Consider the following 27856-nt stretch of genomic DNA (forward strand, 5'->3'; position numbering starts at 1 on the left):
AGTGGCGCATGCACTGAGCCTTCAGAGCTCCTTGCCGGAAAGTGAACTCCCGCGCACGCATGAGTGACATCATTGCAGCTCCGGCAACTCACAGCGCCGGAGCTGCCGAACCCGGAAGAGACGCAGAGGGAACATAACAGCTCCTTCAGCGGTGTCCGGGCAAACTTGTGGGGGCTGTGTTCTGAGGTATTTCATAATGTGCTAGTATGCGATGCATACTAGCACATTGTGCCATTGTCCTGCAGGGGTTTTTTCTCAGGGGATACTACCGCTTTAAAGTTCATGTGTGCGTAAAAGGCGGGCGTTCCAATACTTTTGATAATATAGTGCCAACAGTTTGCTTTACAGCATGAGGGCAGGCAGTTCAGTTACAATACAATAAAATACAATAGGGTTAAGAGGGCCCTGCTCATAAGAGCTTACAATCTAATAGGGTGGGTCAAAAATACACAAAAAGGTAACACTGGGGAATGAGACGGAAGAATTAAAAGTTCAGTTGTTAGTTGGAGGTGGGATAGGCTTCCCTGAAGAGAAAAGTTTTCAATGATTGCCTAAAGGCAGACAGAGAAGGAGATTACCAGAAAGATGGAGGTAGAGAGTTCCAGGGGACGGGAGAGGCTCTAGAGAAGTCCTGGAGACGAGTATGGGAGGAGGAGACCAAGTAACCTTGAGAGCAGATCTTTGGGTGACTAAACTGGTGATGTAGCTCGGGGCAGAGTTGTGAATGGCATCGGTAATTACAAGTCGTGTGAAGACCATGGCAAATGGAAATTCACATTTGAACAATTTACTCATCACAACGCATAGGAAGACATACCAATAAAGTATTTGGAACAGAACATTCAGACTTACAGAATTGTGCTCCCTCAAGTAGTTAGCAGCATTTTCCTCAGCGCTGCCTCCGATCTCCCCAATCAGAATGATACCTTCCGTCTTTGGATCATTCAAGAAGACCTCCAGACAGTCAATGAAGTTTGTACCGTTGAACGGATCTCCTCCAATTCCTTCAGCAAGCAAAAGGTAAAAATGTCAGGAAGGATTGTTCTTTCACACGCTCAAAACAAAGATGTTAAAAAGTTTAGTAGAGCGAAAGTTTAGAGAAAAATAAATATTGTATTCTGGTAACTATGGGGTTAAAGCGGTATTAATCCCAAAACCAAAAACATATCAGTCTTTAGATGTGATGGCTGCATTAGTTATTTTTTTCCCCTTTATTTTACCTGATCTTGTCATAAACTTTCTGTCTCTGGGTGGCTACGTTCGCTCATCCACTGTCTCCATAGAGGGAGACCTGGTCTTTGCATAGGTTGAGCATGTCTTTGTTCATCTCCATTACATGGTACAACTACAGGGACATCATTTACCTTAATGCAGGGAATGCAGTAGGGTTAAAATGCATACACCCATGGTTTGCGTTTTTGGTGCATTGTTTGAGTCATGTGTCCATCTTTCACATCAGTCAACCAGAAAACGCATATGCGTTTTTACTCCATTTTTCCAATGAAGCAGGGTGAAAGAAACCTTAAAGTGGATGCAAACCTGATTCATAAAATTTTACCTTGGCACGTATATCTGCAGTGCTTTCTTATATCTCTCCAAAGCCCTAAGTCCTGTAGCTTTCTACTGCTCCGTTCTTCTGCTATCAGCATGATAACATCTGACAAGTTCTCCGTCAACAAGGATAAAACCAGGCTGAATTTTGTGTCAAGATGGGTGCTATAAATAGATTAGCAGAGAGCTGGTCTATTCATAGCACATTCCTTCCTTCCTCTGCCTATGTGGAGTGGGGGTGTGTGTGCGCCTTTCCTCCAATCAGCTGTCACACAGTGTATACCAACACAACACTCCCAGTGCTGAACAGGAAGAGAAAATTGCTAACACGATGTGCACTTTCTGAAGAATATATATATAAAGCTGAAGAAAGCTGATATATATGTAAACCTTATGTAGGGAGATTTGTTTAATCTCTGTGTATCATCTGAGGCAGTTTACATCCACTTTAAAAAGTAGCTGTAAAAGTTAAAAAAAAAAAAAAATAAAATGTTCCCATATATAAAATGTAAGGCTACCAAGAAGCCATGCTATAAAAAAAAAAAAAAAAAAAAAAATCCCTATATTGAATTTCCCTGCTTGCTTCTAAAGTGCAGGTCACAGATCTGCTAGTGGGTGTGTACAAAATGGGGACATTACCGCATTGATGGAAATGCTGTTACCGCTATTGTATTCCAAGAGGGGGTTAAGGAGCGACTGGAGGTGGGACGAATGGGCAGGGGAAGGAGCGGTCAAAGGTGGGACGGATAAGCGGGTTGAGGGGCGGCTAAAGGCGAAGGAGCGTTCCAAGGCAGGACAGAGGGATGGAGAAACTGGAGGGGGATGAATGGGTGAAACAGATGGGCGGTGAGGTGTGGCTAAAGGCGTGGGCAGGGGCGAGGCAGCGGCTAGAGGCGTGGGCGAGCCAGCGGCTAGAGGCGTGGGCGAGCCAGCGGCTAGAGGCATGGGCAGGGGCGAGGCTAGAGGTGTGGGTGAGCCAGCGGCTAGAGGTGTGGGCTGGGCGAGCCAGCGGCTAGAGGCGTGGGAGGGGGCGAGGCTAGAGGCGTGGGCGAGGCTAGAGGTGTGGGCGGGGAGTGGCTGGAGGGCGTGACCACAGACCATGGAACACAGACACTCTGCGTTCTTGCACAGTGTGCCTGTATAGTCAGTGGCATGACAAAAGGCAGGATCATCCAGGAATTATTCAACACAGGAAGCAGTAAATAACAATGCATTAGTAGCCTATATTATCTTGCTTTAAGCTGGCCATAGACGGTTCAAATCCAATCTTGGTTTAGCAGGGACAGGCTGAGATTTGAACCATATATGGGCAGGCCGATTGTACCCAAATTGACGTTCCGTCAATCGACTTGGGTACCACCAGTCTGGTGGATTTTTAGGATGCATTTATTTCCAGCGGCTACAGCACTAGAGATAATCTCTATGTTTTCCATGCCAGGAGAACACTATAGCTCCACGGGAGTGATTCCCCCATTAAAACTGACTGTGTTGATGGGGGAATAACTGCTGCGTCTGTCAATGGGCGATAGAGAAATAGTGATTTTCTTCCCTGCCACTTGTGGTTGAAGGAAAGAAAATTGCATTATGTATGGCCTGCCTAAAAAAGACAGTACCTTCCATTTTTTATTTTAGGTTTACAAATACTTAAGCCCACAGAAAGCAACAAGGACATTGCATTTATGGCAAAAAAGGTATTTTTTGTACATTTTAAAAATCTTAGCGAAAAAAAAAAAAAAAAAAAAAAGACACCCAATGCAGCCACTAAATCTAAGGACTGGTAAGCTGCAGTGCAAAGTATTACATTTTTGTTTTTTTGGGGGGGTTTAGGTAAAGGAAGCAGACAAATAAAAATCATATGCAATTGGTTTCACTTAAAAACACATCCTAGAGATTTTTTTTTAAAAAAATCAATGTTTCTGTTACTAACTGAAAAAGGTGAAATGATAAACGGCCATAAATGATCCAGTATTGAGTCTTTAGTCCTCCTTGTAACAAATGATCCAGTATTGAGTCTTTAGTCCTCCTTGTAACGATGAAACAAATAAGTGCTGCCTGCCTGTACTAACTCTCCTACATCAGATAGAATACACAAAGCCGTACCGACACACAGCGACTGCCCCAATCCAACCTGCGTCGTCTGATGCACAGCTTCGTACGTCAGGGTTCCGGATCGTGACACGATACCTGCAGAAAACACACACAGGCTTCTATGAACACAATGTAACAGGAATGGCATGTTTATTTCAGCGGCATGGCAATGAAAACTGAACTGCACTGAAGCATTAACATTTAAAGACAATCAACAAGGCAAATGCTTACAGGGAATGGTTCATCACCACTATGGAGAACGATCGGCTTTACTCCAGGGCTGTGATTAGAAGCAATCTCCGCGGTGTTCCCGGATATCACAATACTCTGACCTCCACCAGCCAGCTAGGCAGAAGCTTCAATTGTGTGGGAAGGAACTTTTTTTTTTTCTCCCCTACCATTACATAATTAGCAATATAATTTGCTGTGCATGTCTATTTTGTGCACAAAGCATTACAGCTAATTAAGGAACTGAAAGGGGGGGGGGAGAAGAAAAAAAAAAAAAAGCTTCAGTCCAATGGCACATTCGACTTAACTGCAGAAGAGTTCTCTATGCAGAGCTTTTCTTATAGAATAGTTATGAGCCATTTGAGGAGGAGGTAATGACGTGCAGCTCATAATCAAAGTACTTTACTCCCACCTAGTGGTAGAAATGAGGAACTGAAAAGAATCCAGGGACCTATTCCCACCTTTACATTTGTCTGTGCGCTTTACATGCAGCAAACCTGAACCTGGAATGCAGGTCTTCAATTGTGTATTTTTAACGTTCTGAGTAAACTTCCCCCGTTATATCCTAAACTAAAAAGTTCTGGCTTTATATACTGTACAATAAAATACAAAAATAGATTAAAGCGTTTGTTAAGGCTGGAATTTAACATGTTATACTTACCTGCTCAGTGCAATGGTATTGCACACAGCGCAAGCCCGAGCCAACTCTTGGATTATCCTTTTTTTGGTGCAAACCCAAAAAGGAAGCCGCTTCCTATGGTGGTGCACCTGGGGTCTCTCTCCCGAGCCGGGCTATATGTATCCATTGACACACACAGCCTGGCTTGGCCGCCCCACCCCCCCACTTCACAGCATTTGATTGACAGCAATAGGAGCCAATGACTTCTGCTGGTGGTGCACCTGGGGGCTCTCTCCTGAGCCGGGCTATATGTATCCATTGACACACACAGCCTGGCTTGGCCGCCCCACCCCTGATTCACAGCATTTGATTGACAGCAACAGGAGCCAATGACTCCTGCTGCTGTCTGAGCCAGTGACAGGGTAGAGAAAGAACCAGTGCTACTGTAAACAGGCACAGCACTGGATCGATCGATACAGGACCCTGGTAAGTATTTAGCGAGGTGGGGGGGGGGGTGTTACCTTTAACCACTTGATCCCCGAAGATTTACCACCTTCATTACCAAGCCATTTTTGCGATGCGGCACTGCACAATTGCGTGGTCGTGCCATTGATTTTAATAGGAATAGGTTTTGTGAGCTTTTTGGGTGCTTTTTATAGTGCTTTTTATAGTGCCTCAGTGTGAAAGGGCTCTAAGGGAGGCGATGGATTCTAGTCTATGCTTTGAAGGAACACAGAATCGATTCTCTCTCCCGTCAGAACTAAGATACAATGTTTACATATATCAGTTCTCTGTGTATTGCCGATGAACAGCAGGTGCCAGAGAACAGAGTGCCTGGCATCCGCAGATCGGCTTCTGCTGTGAACTTTACAGCAGATGCAGCCTGGCGGTGGTGTGCGTGCACCCCCTGCAGGCGGAAGTCCAGAATCACACATACATACATATACACACACACACGTGATCGACCGATATCGGTTTTTCGTTGCCGATACCGAAATTTTGCCAATCGCATATCGGCTGATATTTTGACACATGTAAAATTTTGCAAAAAAAAAAAAAAACACAAATGTCGACACAAATCTGTTACTGAACATGTAAATGTTTATTTTTTTAAGATTAAGGGCTCGTTCTTTACACCTTAACTGCATAAAAACTGATAGGAAAACTTCAATTGCAGGGACATTTGCATTTCACAACATCTGATTGTGCATTAATGCATAATAAAGTGGACTCACTCACTACAATAATTTTAATTCACTACTGCAGTGCAGTCAGTGCAAAACTGCTAGGGAAAAAAAGCTAGGCAACACAACAGCTACACAGTGGATTGGACTGGAGTCAGTGGAGGACTACCTCTGCAGTTTGTCACTCACTGCAACTACTGCAGTCAGTGCAAAACTGCTAGAAAAAAAGCTAGGCAACAACAGCTACACACAGTGGATTTGACTGGAGTCAGTGGACTACTGCTGCAGTAGGGCACTCACTGCATTAATTTTAAATCACTACTGCAGTAGTGATTTAAATTTATTGCAGCAGTGAGTGGCACGCTACTGCAGCAGTAGTCCACTGGCACTGACTCCAATCCACTAGTTTTTTGTCTAGCAGTTTTGCACCGACTGCAGCGCAGTTGGTGCAAAATTGCTAGAAAAAATAGATAGACACAAGCTAGACAGTGGATTGGACAGACTCCGTGGACTGGTGGACAAACCCTACTACTACTACACTTTCAAATCAATATTCCCCCTGTGGAGGCTGGCTGGCACCCTGTATTGAGCACTGGGTGGCTGGCTGGCACCCTGTGGTGGGTGGGTGGCTGGCACCCTGTGATGGGTGGCTGGCTGGCACCCTGTGGTGGGTGGCTGGTTGGCAGCTGGCACCCTGTGGTGGGTGGCATCCTGTGTGGTGGCTGGCACGTACAGGCCCAGGGGCTGTGGCTGGCTGGTACACAGTAGGTGTGTGGGACTGGGTGGGTGGCTGGCTGGCACCAGGCAGCTGTGGGTGGTCGAAGCGGCTGTGTTACAGAACATGTGTCAGACTGTGACTGGCCACTGATTTTGAAGAACTACTAGAACTAAATCACTCACTGTAGATCACCACTGTCCCGACCGACTGTGCAGCATGCAGACTCCAGTGTGGCTGCGGCGGGTAAAACACACTGTAACGAGGCTGAGGGAGGCGGCCTAAGAGCTTCCCAGTGCGCAGAGGCGCGTGGTGCAACATACTCAATGACGTCTCGAAAATATCGGCAATATCGGTAAATCCAAAGGCCGATTCCGATATATCGGGCAAAGTGCATATTGGTGTTGCCGATAATCCGTCGATCTCTAATACAAATACACCCGCTGCCCTGTAGCAGTAAAACTGCTATAGAGCAGACGGCAACCGGTAAAGTGGTAATAAACCCTTACATATACCCAATGAAGTGACTGGCCTCAAGTGATACACAGATCAAAATAATCCTCCTACATACGTTGTACCTGTTTATCTGCAGTCTTCTCTACAGTCGTTCCAAGTCTAGAATTTATAAAGCTTCTCTGAGCGGTCAGAAAAAAAAGGGGGTGGAGAGCTGAAGTTACACTCTGCAAAGCTCAATGAGGAGAGCTCTGAGAGGTGATTCGAGGGAAGAAACACACCCCCATTTCACACAGCACACAGGAACAGAGCTGAGACTGTCAATCAGCTGAAGGTCCCTCCCCTGTCACCATTTTTCTCTTGGGTGTCAGGAAAACTTGTCAGAAGTGACTCATGCAGATAGCAGAGGAATGAAGCAACAGATAGAAAATGACACTTCATGCTCTAGATTGAGACAAGTACACACTATAGGAGGATATGCTTTGTTCATTGTCTGAGGTTTACAACCACTTGACCTCCGGAAGATTTACCCCTCTTCATGACCAGACCATTTTTTAAAAAATAATAGTTATTTTAAATGACAATTGCGCTGTCATGCAACGCTGTACATAAATGAAATTTAGGCAATTTTTTTCCCCACAAATAGAAATTTCTTTTGGTGGTATTTGATCACCACTGGGTTTATTTTTTGCGCTATAAAAACAAAAAAGACCGACAATTTTTTACCTTTTGCTATAAAAAAAAAAACAACCAAAAATTCTTCATAAATTATGCCAAATATGCCGTTACACGTTTTCGCTGAAAACAAAATACCAAATAAGTGTATATTGCTTGGTCTGCGCAGAAGTTATAGCGTCTACAAACCAAGGCACATACAGTGGGTATAGAAAAGAATCGCCCCCCTTTAAAATATCACATTTTGTTGCTTTGCAGACTGAAATGAAAACAGACAGTTTTTGTTTTATCCAGCTGTATTTACTCAGTGCAACTTAGAACATCCAAATTAAAGATGTAACAGCAACATGGCAGATCTAAATAAAAAAATACAGAAATACTAAGTTGGAAAAAGGCTCATCCCCTTATGTCAGTATTTTGTTGAACCACCTTTTGCTTTATTACATCCTTTAGTCTGTTGGGATGTCTACTAACTTTGCAATATTTGCCCACTCTTCTTTGCAGAACTGTTCAATCGTAGATCAATTTTATGGTGGCCGTTTGTGGACTGCAGTCTTCAAGTCACTCCACAGATTTTCAATGGGGTTTAAGTCTGGGCTCTGACTAGGCCATGCAAGGACAGTCACCTTTTTCTCCTTCAGTCACTGTGTGGTCATTGTTGCTGTGTGCTTTGAGTCATTGTCTTGTTGGAAGGTAAACCTTCTTCCCATTGACCACTTTCTGGAAGAGGGCAACAGATTTTCCTCAGAAATTTTAAGGTATTTTGCCCCACCCATCTTTCCTTCTATCCTGACAAGTGCTCCAGTCCCTGTTGCAGAGAAACACCCTCATACCAGGATATTACCACCTCCATTGCTCTATTGTAGAAATATAATTTTGATGGTGAGCTGTATTGGATTTACACCAGACATATCATTTGGCAGCGAGGCCAAAAATTTTAATTTTAGTCTCATCTGACCACAAAACCTTTTTCCATGTGGCCTCAGAATCTTCAAGGTGCTTTCAGGCATGCAGTCCTGACTACAGGTGGTCTTTGAGGAGTGGCTTATATTTGCAACCCTCCCATACAAGCCACATTTGTGGAAAATTTGTTACACAATGACCATGCTTTGTCATGAATTCCTGTACTGCTTCAGAGTTGCTGTAAGCCTCTTGGAGCGACATCCGGGGGGGGGTCCACAACATAATCCCGGAGATCTTTTAACAGTGCCTTGCCCAACCCACAGTTGATTGTTTGCTTCAGTTGCACTAACAGGGACTGGAATGCTCCAGGAAAGCTTTTATATTGCTGAGTTAATCGAAATGACCACACCATTTTTTTTGGGGGGGGGGGGGTGATCCTTTTTCCAAATCAGGGATTCTGTTTTTGAATTTACTTTTTCCCTTGACATGTTGGTGTTATATCTTTCACTTGGATGTTATAAGTTGCACTAGGTAAATACAGCTGGATAAAAACAAAAATTTGTCTTGTCTTTTACACTGCAAAGCAACAAATTGAGCAGGATCTTAAGTGTTGAGTTTGAGGTGCAGACAGCCAGAGCCACCCGGGCGCAGAGCAGAGTGTGGACTAATCGCTGGGTGTGACCTGATGGTGAGCTGCAATAAATCACTGAGACTGGTGAGCGACTGCTGTGGGGATTTACTTTCTGCTGCTAAAGAGACCGAGCCCTTTAAGAACTAACCATACAGCCATCTAGCCATCTAGTAACTCAAAGACAAATGGTACTTACAGTGGGTACGGAAAGTATTCAGACCCCCTTAAATTTTTCACTCTTTGTTATATTGCAGCCATTTGCTAAAATCATTTAAGTTCATTCTTCTTCCTCATGAATGTACACATAGCACCCCATACTGACAGAAAAACACAGAATTGTTGACATTGTTGCAGATTTATTAAAAAAGAAAGACTGAAATATCACATGGTCCTAAGTATTCAGACCCTTTGCTCAGTATTTAGTAGAAGCCCCCTTTTGATCTAATACAGCCAGGAGTCTTTTTGGGAAATATGCAACAAGTCTTTCACACCTGGATTTGGGGATCCTCTGCCATTCCTCCTTGCAGATCCTCTCCAGTTCTGTCAGGTTGGATGGTAAACGTTGGTGGACAGCCATTTTTAGGTCTCTCCAGAGATGCTCAATTGGGTTTAAGTCAGGGCTCTGGCTGGGCCATTCAAGAACAGTCACGGAGTTGTTGTGAAGCCACTCCGTTATTTTAGCTGTGTGCTTAGGGTCATTGTCTTGTTGGAAGGTAAACCTTCGGCCCAGTCTGAGGTCCAGAGCACTCTGGAGAAGGTTTTTGTCCAGGATATCCCTGTACTTGGCCGCATTCACCTTTCCCTCGATTGCAACCAGTCGTCCTGTCCCTGCAGCTGAAAAACACCCCCACAGCATGATGCTGCCACCACCATGCTTCACTGTTGGGACTGTATTGGACAGGTGATGAGCAGTGCCTGTTTTTCTCCACACATACTGCTTAGAATTAAGGCCAAAAAGTTCTATTTTGGTCTCATCAGACCAGAGAATCTTATTTCTCACCATCTTGGAGTCCTTCGGGTGTTTTTTTTTAGCAAACTCCATGCAGGCTTTCATGTGTCTTACACTGAGGAGAGGCTTCCGTCGGGCCACTCTGCCATAAAGCCCCGACTGGTGGAGGGCTGCAGTGATGGTTGACTTTCTACAACTTTCTCCCATCTCCTGACTGCATCTCTGGAGCTCAGCCACAGTGATCTTTGGGTTCTTCTTTACCTCTCTCACCAAGGCTCTTCTCCCCCGATAGCTCAGTTTGGCCGGACGGCCAGCTCTAGGAAGGGTTCTGGTTGTCCCAAACGTCTTCCATTTGAGGATTATGGAGGCCACTGTACTCTTAGGAACCTTAAGTGCAGCAGAAATCTTTTTGTAACCTTGGCCAGATCTGTGCCTTGCCACAATTCTGTCTCTGAGCTCTTCAGGCAGTTCCTTTGACCTCATGATTCTCATTGGCTCCGACATGCATTGTGATCTGGAAGGTCTTATATAGACAGGTGTGTGGCTTTCCTAATCAAGTCCAATCAGTATAATCAAACACAGCTGGACTCAAATGAAGGTGTAGAACCATCTCAAGGATGATCAGAAGAAATGGAAAGCACCTGAGTTAAATATGAGTGTCACAGCAAAGGGTCTGAATACTTAGGACCATGTGATATTTCAGTTTTTCTTTTTTAATAAATCTGCAACAATGTCAACAATTCTGTGTTTTTCTGTCAGTATGGGGTGCTATGTGTACATTCATGAGGAAGAAGAATGAACTTAAATGATTTTAGCAAATGGCTGCAATATAACAGAGTGAAAAATTTAAGGGGGTCTGAATACTTTCCGTACCCACTGTATTTTTTTGTAAATAGGGAGGGGGGGGGGGGTAAATCACAAAATGACTGTTGTACAAAATTAATTCATGTACAATTATATATATACACATACATACACAATATATATATATATATATATATATATATATAAATAACATACACACACACACACACACACATATACATATACATAACATACATACACATATATATATATATATATATATATATATATATATATATATATATATATATATATATATATATATATACATATACATATATACACACATGCATACATACATACATACACACAAAGATCCTCCAAAAGATAAAAAATCCCACTATTTTCCTTTTATGTATTTTGAATCCCATTATTTAGAACTAAACATATTCTGCTAGGACATTTTACAATACCTTTTCATTTACTCGGTTCCAAATTTAGGGAAAGGCATAGATGGTGCCATTAAACTTGGGCTTTATGAGTGCACAAAAAAATAGATCTACAAAATGTAATTGAATTCCTATTTGATTTTTCAATTTTCAGTTTATGGGTACCATTCTGAGCATAGGAATGCGTTGAATACTAATAATCCCCTCGTCCACAAACTCGCACTTCACTTTTCACGCAGGTATAAAAGCCGTGAGAAAAAAGACAAAGCGGGACTAGAACAAAACCTCATTATCATGTCCCTGAACTAAAATGCTTTTGTCAAGGGCTCTCTCTCAGCCACTTCCATTATTATATTGATATCTGGAATTATTTTAATGAAAAAAAAAAAAAAAAAAAACACACAACACACAGAAGTACACAAGATGAAGATCGTGACTTTTTTTTTTTTTTTAAATGGCTTACCAGTATTGCAGGTTTAAACAAACTCGTAAAAAGAGGCGTAAACAAAACAAGTGAAAAATGCCATGGGAAATGAAATAAAAAAAGTTACGAGAGCTAGACTTGTAGACTAGACTAGAAATGTATAAAACACTAAGACTCCATTCACATTTGAGCGTTTCCTTTTCAGGTGTTTTTTTGGGCATTTTTCAGGCGTTTATTGCAGGTGTTTGGAGGCAGGCAATGACAACAAAAATGCTTGCAATCTACCAAAAAAAAAAAAAAAAAGGCTCATGTACTTTGAGCTTCAGGGAACAAAACATATGTGAACAGGGCATTGAAATGAATGGGATTTTGCTTGTTGGGCGTTTTCAAGAGACTTCAGAGATGAGCCTTTTACGAGCTGAAAAATGCTCAGGTGTGAACAGGGCCAAAAGCAAAAATGGATTTTTGTAAGAACTTACCGTAAAATCCTTTTCTCTTAAGCTCATTGACAGACGTAGTCTTCTTGATTCTCAAGAGCTGGGTTATGTTGTCTCCGCAGGAGTAGGACTAGGCAGAATGACAAAACGTTCTGGCTCCACCCTAGGGGCAGTCCCTGAGGGTATATCCTCCCTCTCTCTGCTACAGGGAATCAGTTCTGTTTAAAGCAGTACAGAGAATTTAACCCAACCCAACTCAATGATAGAGGGGCGGGTACTACGTCTGTCAATGAGCTTAAGAGAAAAGGATTTTACGGTAAGTTCTTACAAAAATCCATTTTTCTCTATCGCTCATTGACAGACGTAGTCTTCTTGATTCTCAAGAGCTGGGACATCCAGAAGCAGTGCCACAAATGAGGGGTGGGATTGACAAAATCAAATCCAATCTAGAAGGCCCAACCGGTGCCAAACTAGAAGTTTTAAAGGCTCATTATAAACAAAGAATGAGGCTAAAGAAAAAATTTTCCAACGGAAAAAAACCCTCGAGGTAGACCACTGGTCTCCTCAAATTGCGGCCTGCAAAACCTTGCGGCCAAATGAGGCATCAGACGATGCCATTACATCAACTTTATAATGTTTAGAGAAGGTATGCACCGACGACCAGGTAGCCGCCTTGCACACCTGGACCACTGACGCCTGATGGCGAAAGTGCCCGAGTGGAGTGCGCCTTAACAGGGAACGGGGGCTCCCGACCCTTAATAGAATAAGCCTGCACTACCGTCTGTCTGATCCATCTGGAAATGGTCGCGGCAGATGCAGGCAACCCCTTTTTGGGTCCATCTGGGATCACAAAAAGTGAATCCGTCTTGCGAAACGAGTCTGTCGTTTTCAAGTATACCCTGATCGCCCGGACCACATCCAAGGAGTGCAAAGCAAATTCCCGAGGATGACTGGGCTTAGGACACAGGGAAGGTAATACAATTTCTTCATTCAAATGAAATTCTGAAACCACTTTTGGTAGGAAGGATGGATTCGGACGAAGAACCACCTTATCTCTATGAACCACCAGATATGGTGAATGACAAGATAATGCGGCCAGTTCTGACACCCTGCGTGCAGAAGTAATAGCCACCAAGAAGGCCACCTTCTGGGACAACGTGGGTAGAGGAATCTCCCTAATATCTTCAAAGGGAGGTTTCTGAAGAACCGACAACACTAAATTAAGATCCCAGGGGGGTAACGGCGCGTGCACTGGCGGAGCCAGATGTCGCACCCCCTGGATGAAATTCCGCACCAAGGAATGAGTAGCCAAAGGCTTCTGAAAGAAGATGGCTAATGCCGAGACCTGACCCTTGATAGTACTCAAGGCCAGTTTCTGCTCAACCCCTTGTTGCAGAAAAGCCAATATTCGACTAATCGAATAAGACCGAGGACGGAACCCCAAAGGTTCACACCATGCAATGTAGGACTTCCATGTGCGATGATAAATCTTTCTGGAAGTCGCTTTCCTTGCTTCAACTAGAGTAGGAATAACTGAAGCTGACAAACCTTTGTCCTTCAGCACCTGGGTCTCAATAGCCAGGCCGTTAAAGCCAGCGATCGTAAAGCAGGATGGAAGATCGGTCCCTGAGACAGTAGATCCTCCCTGAGAGGAAGTCTCCATGGGACGTCCGCCACCAGTCTGACCATGTCGGCGTACCAAGCTCGACGAGGCCAGTCCGGAGCTACCAGGATTACTGGGATTCCTTCCTCCTCTACCCTGCGAAGAAGTCTTGGCAGTAACGCGAGAGGAGGGAAGGCATATATTAGCTGGTATTGCCCCCACGGGGCGATCAGTGCGTCTGCGGTTTCTGCTAGAGGATCGCGGGAGCGAGCCACGAATCTCTGAACTTTCCTGTTGAATCATGATGCCAACAGATCCACATCCGGGGTGCCCCACCGTAGGCACAACTGGTGGAAAACGTCTGGATGGAGGGACCATTCCCCCTGATCCAGGGTCTGACGGCTGAGATAATCTGCCTGCCAATTCTCCACCCCCGGAATGAACACCGCAGAGATTGCTGGAACAAATCGTTCCGCCCAGCGAAGAATGCAAGCCACTTCTTTGGCCGCTCGGACACTCTTGGTGCCCCCCTGATGATTGACATAAGCCACGGCCGTGGCATTGTCCGACTGGATCCGAACCGGGCTGCCCTGGAGCTGCTCAGTCCAGTGAATCAGACAAAGTCTGATCGCTCTCAGTTCCAATACATTTATCGGTAACCTGGATTCTTCCGGGGACCAAAGTCCCTGGACAGATAACTGACCAAGAATTCCTCCCCATCCGGATAGACTGGCATCCGTGGTCACTATCGTCCAATATATTGGCAGAAATGACTTTCCCTGGCTGAGCATTGGAGACCGAAGCCACCAAACCAGAGACTCTCTGGTCTGTTTGCTCAATCGTATCTGATTGTCCAGGGATTCCGGATTCCGATTCCATCTGAGAAGAATCTCTTGCTGAAGAATTCGGGTATGGGACTGGGCAAATGGGACTGCTTCGAATGAAGCCACCATCAACCCCAGAACCCTCATGCACGTCCGAAGGGAAGACCAGCTGTTGGACAGTAACAACTGGACTGCTGATTGAATCTTTCGGAGTTTCCCTACCGGAAGGAAAACTCTCGTCCTGACTGTGTCTAGAATTAGACCCAGATATTCGAGCCTCTGGGTGGGAACCAGAAATGACTTTTGCTGGTTCACCAGCCACCCGAATTCCTGTAAAGAAATCATAGTAATTTCTATGTTTTGTAGCAAGGTCTGAGGAGACTCTGCATGAAGCAGAAGATCGTCTAGGTAACCTAGAATCGATATACCTCTTTGGCGCAGAAGTGCCAACATTGGGGCCAACACCTTTGTGAAGACCCGCGGAGCCGTGGCGAGACCGAAAGGTAACGCCACAAACTGATAGTGGTTCTCTTCTACGGAAAAGCGTAGAAAACGCTGATGTCCTGCGAAAATGGGAATGTGAAGATAGGCGTCCTTGATGTCTATGGACGCTAGGACATCCCCTGGATGCAGGAAGGCTGCTACCGTGCGAATGGACTCCATTCTGAATCTTCTTATGTTGACGAAAGAATTGAGTGCTCTTAAGTCCAGAATTGGACGCACTTTGCCCTCTTTCCTGGGTATTGTAAACAGGTTTGAATAAAACCCTTGAAACCGTTCTGTCCAAGGAACGTGGACTACCACTCCTTGTTGTAGTAAATCTGTGACTGCTCTCCGCAGATCTTCTAAACGATCTGCGGATAGACGGATATTGGAAGGGAAGAATCGCGCCGGTGGGAGAGATCGAAACTCGATCTTGTACCCTGACCTTATGACTTCGCAAACCCATTTGTCCGGGATTCTGGAAAGCCATGGATCCGGGAACCGGCGAAGACGTCCCCCCACCCCAGTTATGGGTGGGGGCGCACCTTCAGGCTTTGGATGGTTTATCTTCAGGTCTGGAGGGGGCGGGCTTTTGCTTGCCCGACCAACGACCCCTGACGCCTCCTGCAGGAGCTTTGGAGGACTTAGTTTTTTCACCCGCTGGACGAAAAAACCTCTTGTGAGCAGAAAAAGAAGGCCCTCGTCTTTGACGAGTTCCTCTACCTTTAAAATTTTGCGGTAAAAAGGTGTTTTCCAACCGGTGAGATCCTTAATGATCTCATCTAAGTTGGCTCCAAATAGACGCTCTCCTGAAAAGGGGATATTAGCCAATGCTTTTTTGGAACCTTGGTCGGCTAACCAACCTTTTAGCCACAGTGTACGCCTGAGAACCACTGCTGAGACTGATGCTCGCGCCATTAATGGAGTGGCGTCTAACGCCGCATCACATACAAACTGTAACCCCTGTATCATTTGTTCCAACAAATCTGATACCGCCTGAGGGACTTCTTCTAAGTCCCGGCGTAACCACTTGGTCCATTCAGTTACAGCCTGCGAAACCAGACCAATAGCAATTATTGGTCTGAAAGCTGATCCAATCAAGGAAAACATGGTGCGAGACATAGCTTCTATCTTGCGATCCACTGGATCTTTATGTAGCACCACCCCCGCAGGAGCTGCTGATTATATTATTGGGTCTACACCCTGCCTAACAACCCAATCAAATTGGCTCGATCCCTCCTCAGGCACAACTGACCCAGAATAGGACTGGACTATCAAATAGATACACAGGTTGGAATACAATACTTCACTATGCAACAATACCTTGTTACCTTCTTGAATAGTAGTCCTTCTGGGTGACACAATGGAACAACGCACAAGATTGTAATTAACCAAACTTAGTTTACTATATATCAAATTGAATAGGGGAGATACAATACAATACAATACAAGTCCATAAAAGGTTATTTAAAACAGCTTTAAAAAGGTAAAAGAATACCCCCACACTCCTCCTGCATTAAGGCTAGACACAGTACCAGGTAGGTGGGCCTATCTGAGTCCCTCCCCCAGAGTTCTCTTCTTTCTTGTTGATCTTCGCTAGCAAGGTTATTGAATAGAGCTCATTTGTAATCCAGATTAGGAATAAAGATCAAGAGAGAGAAAACAACGAGCTGTTAGTTGTCACCGCAGGGTGTCTGCGTAACTGAGCAATAACTTCTGCGAGAGAGATAAGCCTCTGGCGACTCCTTTACAGACCTTATTGTTTGTCTATGAGTCTCCTGAGAGAGTATGGTGATAAACCCCGGGGTTTTATCACCTCCTGCTGCGCTACCGCTATCTGTAGATAAAACTGTCTCTTCAGCAGATAAAGTCAGTTATTGGGCATGTGCCCTCTCACCAACAGAAGTTTCTCCTTCGCGCGCTTCTCTCTTCCTTTAAATAACCTCCCCCATAGTGCCGTGCGGTGCAGCCGTGCACCCTGGATCTTGCAAAGCAGCCTGGGAGATGTAGTTTCTTCATCTTGTGAAAAGGAAGTCACAGCCCGGGAAATTCCATGCAGCTACCACTAGAGGGAGCCTAGTTCCTTCCCACATATCAAACAGTGTCTTTAGGCATGTTTAACCCCGCTACACACTCCCCCCACTTGAGAAACTTTGGTCCCCAAAGAGGTCAACAGTATGTACCCTAGTGCATAGGTTGGCATTATACAACAAAAACATTAACATTTTGCTGAAATAAGTCAATCTGAATACATCCAATTTTGTATTCTAATAGCAGAGCAACAGTAAAACGATAAAGTGCAATTAATAAGCAAATAAGTGATTTCTACAGTGTTAATATAGTGCTAATTTCTAGTGCTTTTATATAGTGCTCCTTTAAAAAGCACATGTGCCTTTGCAATTTCTTAAACACTTACATCTTAAAGTTTGTGTTGAAAAAAAAACATCAAAAGGTGAGAAAGAGAAAAAAACATATAGTGAGGTCAGAGCAACAAAATGTGCACAAACATTAACTCACAAAGTAAACCAAATTGTGAACATCAAAAACTGTGCTTATTATAATGGCCAAACCCAATATCCTTATGTACAAACTTAAATGCAAACGTTTTCTACTTCAATACTTTGTTCTCATGATCTCTCACAGACCCCCCAAAACTTGGGTGGCTTGTACAGTTGTGCCTGGGGGTGAGCTAGGGTTGTCCCCCACCAAATCTACAGTGGAGGAACTAGGCTGGTCAGGAGATCTTTTGGAGGTAAAAACAGCTTCTTCCGAACATTCACCCAATTGATCATAGGTCAGTCTCTTAGGTGGGTGAATGACTCTCCTTTCCCTCTGTTCCCGTGGAGGCATGCTCTCAGAGGTGCTAGGATCAGGCACTTCTGAGGATTCTTCAATGTCCCCCTCCTCATGTTCCAACACAGAGGAACCTGATGGTTCAAGAGAGGTCAGTTCTTCTTCAGAGAAGGGTGCAACCTCCTCCTCAGGATCTTCATCCTCAGCTGCTTCTTCTGGAAGCATATGAAAGGGTATGAATTCAGGGGCTTCTGCCCGAAGGGCTCCTCTATCAGCCAAGTCAGATGAAGACAGGGAGGCAGGTGTGGGTTCTGGCAACTGAGATGACCACAACCAGTCGGGTACCTCCTCTTCATCTTCCAAATCTTCAGATGGAGAACTTCCCTCTCCCTCATCTGAGAGCGTCGTCTGAGATCTGGTAACTGGTCTGGACCGGCGAGAAGTCGAAGGGGCCTCTGACACGTCTTCCACAGGGGGCATACGAACCGCTTCAGAGAGAGGCAGCAAATGGTTCCGATGCCAAGCCTTCAATGGACCCACACTTCCTTCAGGCCGAATTTGGTACACAGGAAGGTTTGGCAGTTGCTTGCAGATAACATAAGGTTGGGACTTCCAGCGGTCTGCCAACTTGTGTTTTCCCGGGACACCCAAGTTTCTCAACAAAACCCTGTCACCTGGTTGCAGGTCATGGATCCGAACTTTTAGGTCGAAATTTTTTTTATTCCGCAGTCCACGTTGATCAGATGTGGCCTGAGCCTTGTCATAGGCCGCTTTCAGACTCTTCCGCAGTCGGTCCACATATCCTCTATGCGATGCTGAAGAGGTATGATCAGGCGAAATGCCAAAGGCCAAATCCACTGGCAACCGAGCCTCCCTTCCAAACATCAGCCGATAAGGGGAATATCCAGTAGCATCACTGACAGTGCTGTTGTAGGCATGCACAATGGCAGCTACGTGCTTGCCCCAATGCTGTTTCTTCTCTGAGCTCAAAGTCCCCAACATATCCAAAAGAGTCCTGTTAAATCGTTCAGGCTGGGCATCCCCCTGTGGATGGTAGGGAGTGGTTCTAGTCTTTTGAATGCCTAACATATCTAACAGTCTCTTGATCAGTCTGCTTTCAAAGTCCCTTCCCTGATCAGAATGGAGGCGTTGTGGTAACCCATAATGTACAAAGAACTTCTCTACAAGAACTTTGGCTACCGTTGAGGCCTTCTGATCCCTTGTTGGGAATGCTTGAGCATATCTGGTAAAATGGTCTGTTACCACAAGGACATTCCCCTGGCCACTCAGATCAGGCTCTAAGCAAAGGAAATCAATGCACACCAGCTCCATGGGTCCCTGACTTTGTAGATGGCCCATTGGGGCTGCTTGACGTGGCAGAGTCTTCCTCTGTATACACCGGACACAAGAATGACAGTATCCTTCAACTTCGGCCCTCATACAAGGCCAGTAGAACCTGTCCCTGACAAGCTGAAAGGTTCTTTCGGGCCCCAGATGGCCATGATTATCATGAAGAGCGGCCAGAACTCCCTCTATCATGAAGAGCGGCCAGAACTCCCTCTCTGTATTTAGCTGGTAAGAACAGTTGCCACTTCTCCTCCAGATCTTCAGATGGACCTCTCCGGTAGGCCACTCCTTCTCTGATCTGTAACCGGGTCCACTCTCTATGTAACAGACGGGCCCCCTGAGGGGAGTCAGTTAGAAGCAACTCAGGGCTCTGGATCTCCAAGGCTTCCAAAAGAAGTTTTCCCAAAGGGTCTTCCAACTGCTCCTTCCGCAAGTCCCTTTTGGACAGCCGGGGCAAACCCTCCCCTTCAACTTGGGTCACCTGGCAGTAGCATTTGGGTACTCCGATAGCCGAAACCCCAATCTCTTCTGCTCTTGACCCTCCTCGGGATCGAAATTCAGTTCCCTGATATAGGGCACGCACCCCTTCTGGAGCCAAATGAGTCCATTCTTCCGCAGGTTCCTGTGGAACATGCAACCTTCTGGATAGGGCATCTGCATCCCTATTTCCGATTCCTGGCCGATACTTCAGGCTAAAATTGAAGCTAGAGAGGGCAGCCAACCATCGATGTCCTGTTGCATCCAGCTTGGCCGTAGTCAACAGATAGGTGAGGGGATTATTATCTGTCTTGACAATGAATTCAGCTCCGTACAGGTAGTCTTTCAATTTGTCAACCACTGCCCACTTCAAGGCCAAGAATTCAAGTTTGTGAGTAGGATAATTCCTTTCAGCAGGCAGTAGGCTTCTGCTCACATAGGCAACAGGTCGCAGATGACCCTCATGCTCCTGATAAAGTACCCCCCCAGCCCATCTCGGCTGGCATCAACATGCAGTTCATATGGTTTTGTGGGGTCCGCATAGGCCAACACAGGGGCAGTGGTTAGGGTTTCCTTCAGCTGGACAAAGGCCCCTTCGCATTCCGGGGTCCACTGATCCTGGATGGATTCCTTAGCCTTCCGGGGGCCTATGGTGGACTTCGCCGGCTTTACCAACTCAGGGACATCATCTTCTTCATTCTTCAGGAGCTCATTTAGGGGTCGGGCAATCTGGGCGAACCCCTCCACAAACCTCCTGTAATAGGAGCAAAAGCCCAAGAATGACCGGAGTTCGGTCACATTTGTGGGTCTCGGCCAGGAAGCAACAGCATCCAGCTTGTCCGGGTCAGTGGCCACCCCTTCTTCAGACACGATATGGCCCAGGTAATGGACCGAGGACTGATAGAATTGGCACTTCTCAGGAGAAAGTTTCAGACCTTCTTCATGTAGCCTCTTCAAGACCTTTTCCAACCTCTCCTCATGTTCTTCTAAAGTTCTGCCAAACACGATAACATCATCCAAGTATACCAGTACCTCTATCAAATTCATATCTCCAACGGTCCTCTCCATCAGCCTTTGGAAGGTAGCAGGGGCCCCGGACAACCCCTGAGGCATGCGATTGAACTCAAAGAACCCCACAGGGGTGATGAAGGCTGTTTTCTCCCGATCTTCAGGGTGCATGGGGATCTGATAATACCCACTCTTTAAGTCCATCACACTGAACCACTTCGCCCCTGACAGACTCTGTAGGGCATCTTCGATTCGAGGAGTGGTATACTGGTCTGGGATGGTTCTTCTGTTCAGCGTTCGGTAGTCGATACAAAGCCTCAAAGATCCATTTTTCTTCCGGACTACCACTATCGGGGAAGCATACGGGCTCCTGGATTCTCGGATAATCCCGATCTTTTTGAGCTCTGCCAGCTGTTGACGTAGATCTTCCAAGTCACCTAAGGGGACTCGCCGGACTCTCTCCCTGAAAGGCTTGTCCTCACTCAGGCGGATCTTATGAGTGGCGCTCCTGGCACATCCCACGTCAAACTCGTCCTTAGAGAATATTTCCCTCCATCGAGCAAGTTGTGCCTTGGCCCTCTTCACCCATTCCGGCGGGAGGGCAGCGTTTCCAGAGCAAAGCTCCTCTATAACCGCTTCACCCTGTTCCTTTTCTTTGAAATCAATGGGGGCAACTGGGGTAGCCGGGTTGACTTGGCCCAGGAGCACTCTGGCCGGTACCTTCACTGGTGTAATAGAGGTGTTTCTGACACTCACTAAAACCCTTCCACGGTTTTCCTGTAACACCTTCAAAGGGATCACCTCAGGGATCACTTCTATCCCTCTCTGTCTCTCCTTTTGACCTGATTCAAAGATAATGAAGGGACCCGGCTGTTGCCATGTGAGTCTAACAGAAGCCTTAAAACAGGCCACCTCTCCTGGCTGTAAGACCTTTTCTGCTCTATCCAGCTTCCAGAGTCGTCCAACTCCTTCTGCGGGGGTCTCTTGCTCCAACACTAATCGTTGGTAGGCCTGCCGTAGCATGGGATGGATCCTTGGCGCCTGAGCATCTTGTCCCTGGACCAGTTGTATCAGAAGGCGCCTTACCAGGTCAGTGTTTGTTCCTACGATGAGAGAGCTTTTGTTGGCCCCTGGTGGACGAGGACAGACCACCGCTAAGGTGTCGAAGGTTTCCGCTTCACCAGCCACTGATGGATCAAAGGTCAACTTGATTGGCAGATACCCGTCATAGGGAAAACTTTGGGTCCCAATACCCCATATCTCCAGATCTTCCAACTTCTGCAAAGGTAGATGGGTAAGATATTTATCATAGAAGTCTCTATACAAAAGAGTCACCTGGGCCCCTGTGTCAAGGAGGGCTCTTGTGTAAATTCCTTCCACCTGAACCGAGACCACTGGGGAGGGCCCGACCAAGTTAGTTGGGAATTCTCTTGATGTAGCCTTGTTATCTGATTCAGTTCTCTGTACCCTGGCCCTCTTCTCCTTTTTCTTCCTTGATCTAGGCCCCCGCCGAATCCGGTGTGCATTGACTTTCCTTCCCTCAGTAACCCGGAGTCTAGAACTGGGGGTGTTATATTTGGGTCTGACCCCCTGACTCAGTTTCCCTGATCCTGCACCACTTCTGGAGTCCCTTAAGACTGGCGGACACCCGGTTGACTCCTTCACCGGTGTCCTCTGAAGTTTCCCGCTGGCTCGCGAGGTTTCGCGGCAGCATTTCCTGAGCTGGGACATACCCTTCTAACATGCCCAACTCCCCCGCAGTTGAAACAAGTTAACAATCTTACAGGCCGTGGCTCTGGATCTGTGCTGAGACTAACAGGTTCATCTGGCCTCTCCGATATACTCCCCTTGGGTAGAGTGGATACCTGACCAGTCAGGATGGACACCATTTCTATCAACTGAGACACTTGGGTCTTTAGGAGTTCAACTTGAGAGTCACCCTCTTCCACACTTATCACTCCAACCCGGGCAGTTGAGTCAAACTGCCGACTTTTCTTCTTGTTGTCCAACATGACCTCTTCCTCTCTGACCATTCGAATCAGATCGGGGTATTCTAGAATGCCGCCATCTCGACGAGTTCGTAACAGTATGGCAATGGGATCTAAAGGTTGAGCCCCTTTCAGAACCTGTCGTGCACGAGTCTCATCTATTTTCCGGGGGTCTATTCCTTTCTTTAACAGAATCTGGTGGATAATCCTATCCAGACGTTTAATGAATTCGGACAACTTCTCCCCCTCTTCTTGATAACAGTGGTCCAACTGGTAGAGAAGTTCAGCCGCGTTCTCCGTCCGACCAAACACATCTTGCAGAATGTCCAAATAATCCTGTGCAGTGCAGTTCTTCTTGCTAAGCTTTAGATTACGTACAGCCTCTAATGCAGGTCCCCTTAAACTCTCTGTGATCCTCTGCTTCTTGTGCTGTTCTGGTACCTCCCATTCCTCCAAAGCCTGAGTGGCGGTATCTAGCCACTCTTCGAACCCATCTTCTGCTGAAGGCACAGGCTGTTTCCCAGAGAATGTCCGGAGCTTCCTATATCCAGTCATCAGATAGCTCGAGGAGTCCCTGCTACATTTTGCCACAATCTCCCCAAGAACAGCACACAGTTCTGAGCTAAAAGTCGACAAAGGTGATGACTCAGGATGCCCTTCTTGGACACCTTTTTCTTGGCTGGATACCCCAGGGGTGGTGGATGAGGGACCCGCAGTAGGAACTCCTGGATGTATCAGGAAAAGTTCTGTTTGGTCAATAGTTTTTACACTGTTTCCATTGAAATAATCAGGGACCCCTTTCCTCCACTCACACAGTGCATACGTGTGTGGGGCAGTGGTGTCAGTTTTTATGTCAATCACCCAGAATTTCCTGTCTGTGGATAGTGCCCTTAAAACAGGGAGGAGCTTTTCTTCAGTCCAGGCTTCTCCCTTGATTTCAACCACCAGGCCATTTTCCACTATGACATTCTCTTCCTTGCACCACTCAGCAGCAGCGACAGGATCCATTTCTGCGTGGGAGGGGATTCTGGGGCTGAGAGGGTTGTGTTGCAGGACTGTAGAAATCCCGGACGAGCCCCCACGTGTAGCACCACCCCCGCAGGAGCTGCTGATTATATTATTGGGTCTACACCCTGCCTAACAACCCAATCAAATTGGCTCGATCCCTCCTCAGGCACAACTGACCCAGAATAGGACTGGACTATCAAATAGATACACAGGTTGGAATACAATACTTCACTATGCAACAATACCTTGTTACCTTCTTGAATAGTAGTCCTTCTGGGTGACACAATGGAACAACGCACAAGATTGTAATTAACCAAACTTAGTTTACTATATATCAAATTGAATAGGGGAGATACAATACAATACAATACAATACAAGTCCATAAAAGGTTATTTAAAACAGCTTTAAAAAGGTAAAAGAATACCCCACACTCCTCCTGCATTAAGGCTAGACACAGTACCAGGTAGGTGGGCCTATCTGAGTCCCTCCCCCAGAGTTCTCTTCTTTCTTGTTGATCTTCGCTAGCAAGGTTATTGAATAGAGCTCATTTGTAATCCAGATTAGGAATAAAGATCAAGAGAGAGAAAACAACGAGCTGTTAGTTGTCACCGCAGGGTGTCTGCGTAACTGAGCAATAACTTCTGCGAGAGAGATAAGCCTCTGGCGACTCCTTTACAGACCTTATTGTTTGTCTATGAGTCTCCTGAGAGAGTATGGTGATAAACCCCGGGGTTTTATCACCTCCTGCTGCGCTACCGCTATCTGTAGATAAAACTGTCTCTTCAGCAGATAAAGTCAGTTATTGGGCATGTGCCCTCTCACCAACAGAAGTTTCTCCTTCGCGCACTTCCACTGCGGTCTCAGTCCTTTGGCTATATGCCAGCCGCGCGGGGTCCTTCTGGCGGATGACTTCCGGTCTCGGCAAACAGCAGTATGACCTCCAGGAATGTGCCTCGTGCTTGAGATGGGACGGTTCCACGTCGTCCCTCCAGGCTAAAAGGCTCTGGCCCAATATCCAGTGTCAGTCCTTCACTCTCGCTCGCTGGTTCCTCAGAGTCCAGCGCAGAAAGGCCCCCCCTTCGCGCGCTTCTCTCTTCCTTTAAATAACCTCCCCCATAGTGCCGTGCGGTGCAGCCGTGCACCCTGGATCTTGCAAAGCAGCCTGGGAGATGTAGTTTCTTCATCTTGTGAAAAGGAAGTCACAGCCCGGGAAATTCCATGCAGCTACCACTAGAGGGAGCCTAGTTCCTTCCCACATATCAAACAGTGTCTTTAGGCATGTTTAACCCCGCTACATTTAAAAGACGGAGCGTCTTCTAAAGGAATAACCGTGGCTTTATTCAATCTAGCAATAGGTGAATCCACCACAGGTGGTTCTGTCCATTTCTTAATAAGGGTTTCCTCAAACGGATAACGCCTGTCAATGCGTTTAGAAATATTAAAAGTGCGTTTTGGCAGACGCCATTCTTCTTCGATTGGATTGCCAAAACATTTGGGCAATGGAAAAACCTTCGCCACTTTGATGCGCTTTTTAGTCCCAAAAGGGATCTCAGTTTCAGCTATTTCTGATGGAATACCCTGTAACCTTAAAGTCTCTTGAACAGATACAATGAGTGCGTTTACCAACGCTTCCTCTCGGGCTATGGCGGATGCCGAAACATCCTCCTCACTGTCTGAAGAGACAGGACCCGAGACACCAATACCAGATGAAGTACCTGCAACTGCAGAAATAGGCTCAGAGTCTGAATCCGAGGTTTCAGATAATAAGGGGTTAGGCGGGGGTCGCTTTCTTGCGCCCTGTCCCTGACAAGCCACTTCCACCCGGGACACAAAAGTTTCCATAATAGCTGACAAAGATTCAATTGTCAATGGGGTGCTGGAGGATCCCGCAGACCCCTCGAGGGGATCCGGAGGAGATACATGAGTGGCAGGGTCCATGTTAATACAGGACACCTTTGCCAGCAAAAACAAAAAAACTTTTTTTTTTTTTTTTTTTTTTTTTTGTGTGTCTCCCCCTAGCGCAATAGCGCCCCTCAGAGTACCTGCTTCTCGATCCCAGAGAGAGAGAGAGGGACCCCCAAGGCTCACCAACCGATGCAGTGCAGTTTCCAACAAACTGCAGTCAGCGTCTGTCTTACACAGACTGGAAGGAGCTGTTTGCTTTTTCCCGGGCAGAAGGCGTGGCTCCGCCCCCTGTGTACGCCTTCCGGCGTTCCCAGCCCTCCACGAGGTAGCTGGGCTCACAAAACATGGCCGCCCCCATAGAAGAGACATAAGACTCCAAAAACATGGCGGCCGGCGTGACCTGAGGACATACATGCATTCGGTCTACGGCAAAATGGCGGCGGACCGCCGATATCGTCTTCCCAGCACATCCACCTGCACTCTGCTAAGAGGTGACATATGGATCTACAGAGATACACCGCACATAAGGTAGGATTATACCTCCTATGTCTGCTGTAATGTTACAGTCTGCTGGGTAGAGTGTTAGCTCTTGAACCAAGTCCACTTCCCACAAACACATGCTGTATTACAAGGGGGACTTGTAAGTATCAGATATATACTGACCATATATGGAGGGGCCCATAATATATACTGCCTCATAATGAGGAAAAAAGGGAACGTTTACTCACCATACCGAACCGACAGGCACCCTCTCTTCATAATACCCTCTCCACCGGGGTGGGGGTTTGTGGACGCCTCGACTCTCTGGTACCTGGCGTCCAAGCGAGCTTTTAACTCGCAAAGTCAGTCCCTTTACTGGGACTCCGTCGCGGCCGACTCAGCGCACTGGTCTGCACGCGCTCTTAGGCAGAAACCGGGGTGACCACTGGATCTCAACATCCAGCCCGTCGCCCGGCCCCGCATACTTACTTGAATATGTCGCGGCCGACCAAGCGCAATGCCATGGTCTGCGCGCGCTCGTAGGCCGGCTGGGGTGACCACAAGTGTCGCCCAGTCCGGCATTTTTGCTTGAAGATCTCACAGGAAAAAAAACACTGGAGAAAACTACCTAAAAAATGTCTTTTTCTTAAAGAAAAAAAGTCTTGCCAGGACCAAAAGATCCCAGCAAGGAACTTAGGTCCTTACTCCTGACTAGACAGAAAAAAACTGATTCCCTGTAGCAGAGAGAGGGAGGATATACCCTCAGGGACTGCCCCTAGGGTGGAGCCAGAACGTTTTGTCATTCTGCCTAGTCCTACTCCTGCAGAGACAACATAACCCAGCTCTTGAGAATCAAGAAGACTACGTCTGTCAATGAGCGATAGAGAAAAAATGTTTAAAAAGTAGAACTGAGAAGCCCAAGCTCCCAACCCCCCCACCATTTGAATAAATTAACCACCTGACCTCCAGGCCTTTTTCTGACACTTTTGTTTTCATGTTTGTTTTTTGCTAGAAAATTAGTTAGAACTCCCAAATATTTTTTTTTTTAAAGCAGAGGTCCTAGAGAATAAAATAAATGGTGAGTTTTGCAATATTTTTTTATGTCACATGGGATTTTTGCAGCGTTTTTTTAAAAGCAATTAAAAAAAAATTAAAAAGATATACACTTATGAATATTATTGCATAAATTCACAATACATAACCCAGTTTTTTGGTAAAATATAAAAGAGGTTACGTGGAATAAGTAGATACCAAACATTTCTTGTGCACGCCCGTACAACGGTGACAAATGACCTAACTTTTACGATCCATAGGCAACACTTTAAAAGCCTACAGGTTACCACTTTAGATTTACACAGGAGGTCTGGTGATAGAATTACTGCCCATGATCAGATGTTTGTGATGATATCTCACATGTGTGGGAGGATCCCTGTTTGCGTGTGCACAGGACTGACGGGTGAGTTTGCCTTTGCGAGCAAGCGCGGGGAAAAAGGGGCACTTCAATTTATTTATTTTTTCCTATGACTTATTGTGACTCCGAGTGGGACAGGAGATCCCAAAACAGCCACGGAAGGTGGCGGGAGGGGGACGTCCCCTCCCGCTGCTTGTAAAAGCAAGCCAGCAGCTAGTTAGCTGCTAAGATTGCTTTTACAAGAGAGCCGACCATCAACTCTAAAAAAAAAAACGCATTGGCATCATTCCAGTATAATCACTTGAAGTTTAGCAATGTATGGGTACGTCACCATTTGGCAAGTGGTTAAAGGGGGTTATACCCCCTGGCAGTTTCTCCTTTCCTTTTGCCATCTGTGTCTTTTTGGGTATATTCCACT

General features: G+C 46.1%; 1 protein-coding gene across 1 annotated transcript in view; it reads right to left on the reverse strand.

Annotated features, from left to right (window-relative positions):
* The window catches only part of SUCLG1 (succinate-CoA ligase GDP/ADP-forming subunit alpha), a 99197-nt gene that overhangs the window by 26375 nt on the left and 44966 nt on the right, over nt 1-27856 (reverse strand). Inside the window, exons 6-7 of the mRNA XM_082273664.1 lie at nt 3652-3735; nt 853-1004 (exon numbers count right to left, since the gene is read on the reverse strand). Of these exons, the coding sequence (XP_082129790.1) occupies nt 853-1004; nt 3652-3735 (236 nt within the window). The remainder of the gene's footprint in view (nt 1-852; nt 1005-3651; nt 3736-27856) is intronic.

This window comes from Pelophylax lessonae (assembly GCF_965119305.1).
Source record: "Pelophylax lessonae genome assembly, chromosome: 1".
Classification (NCBI taxonomy): domain Eukaryota; kingdom Metazoa; phylum Chordata; class Amphibia; order Anura; family Ranidae; genus Pelophylax; species Pelophylax lessonae.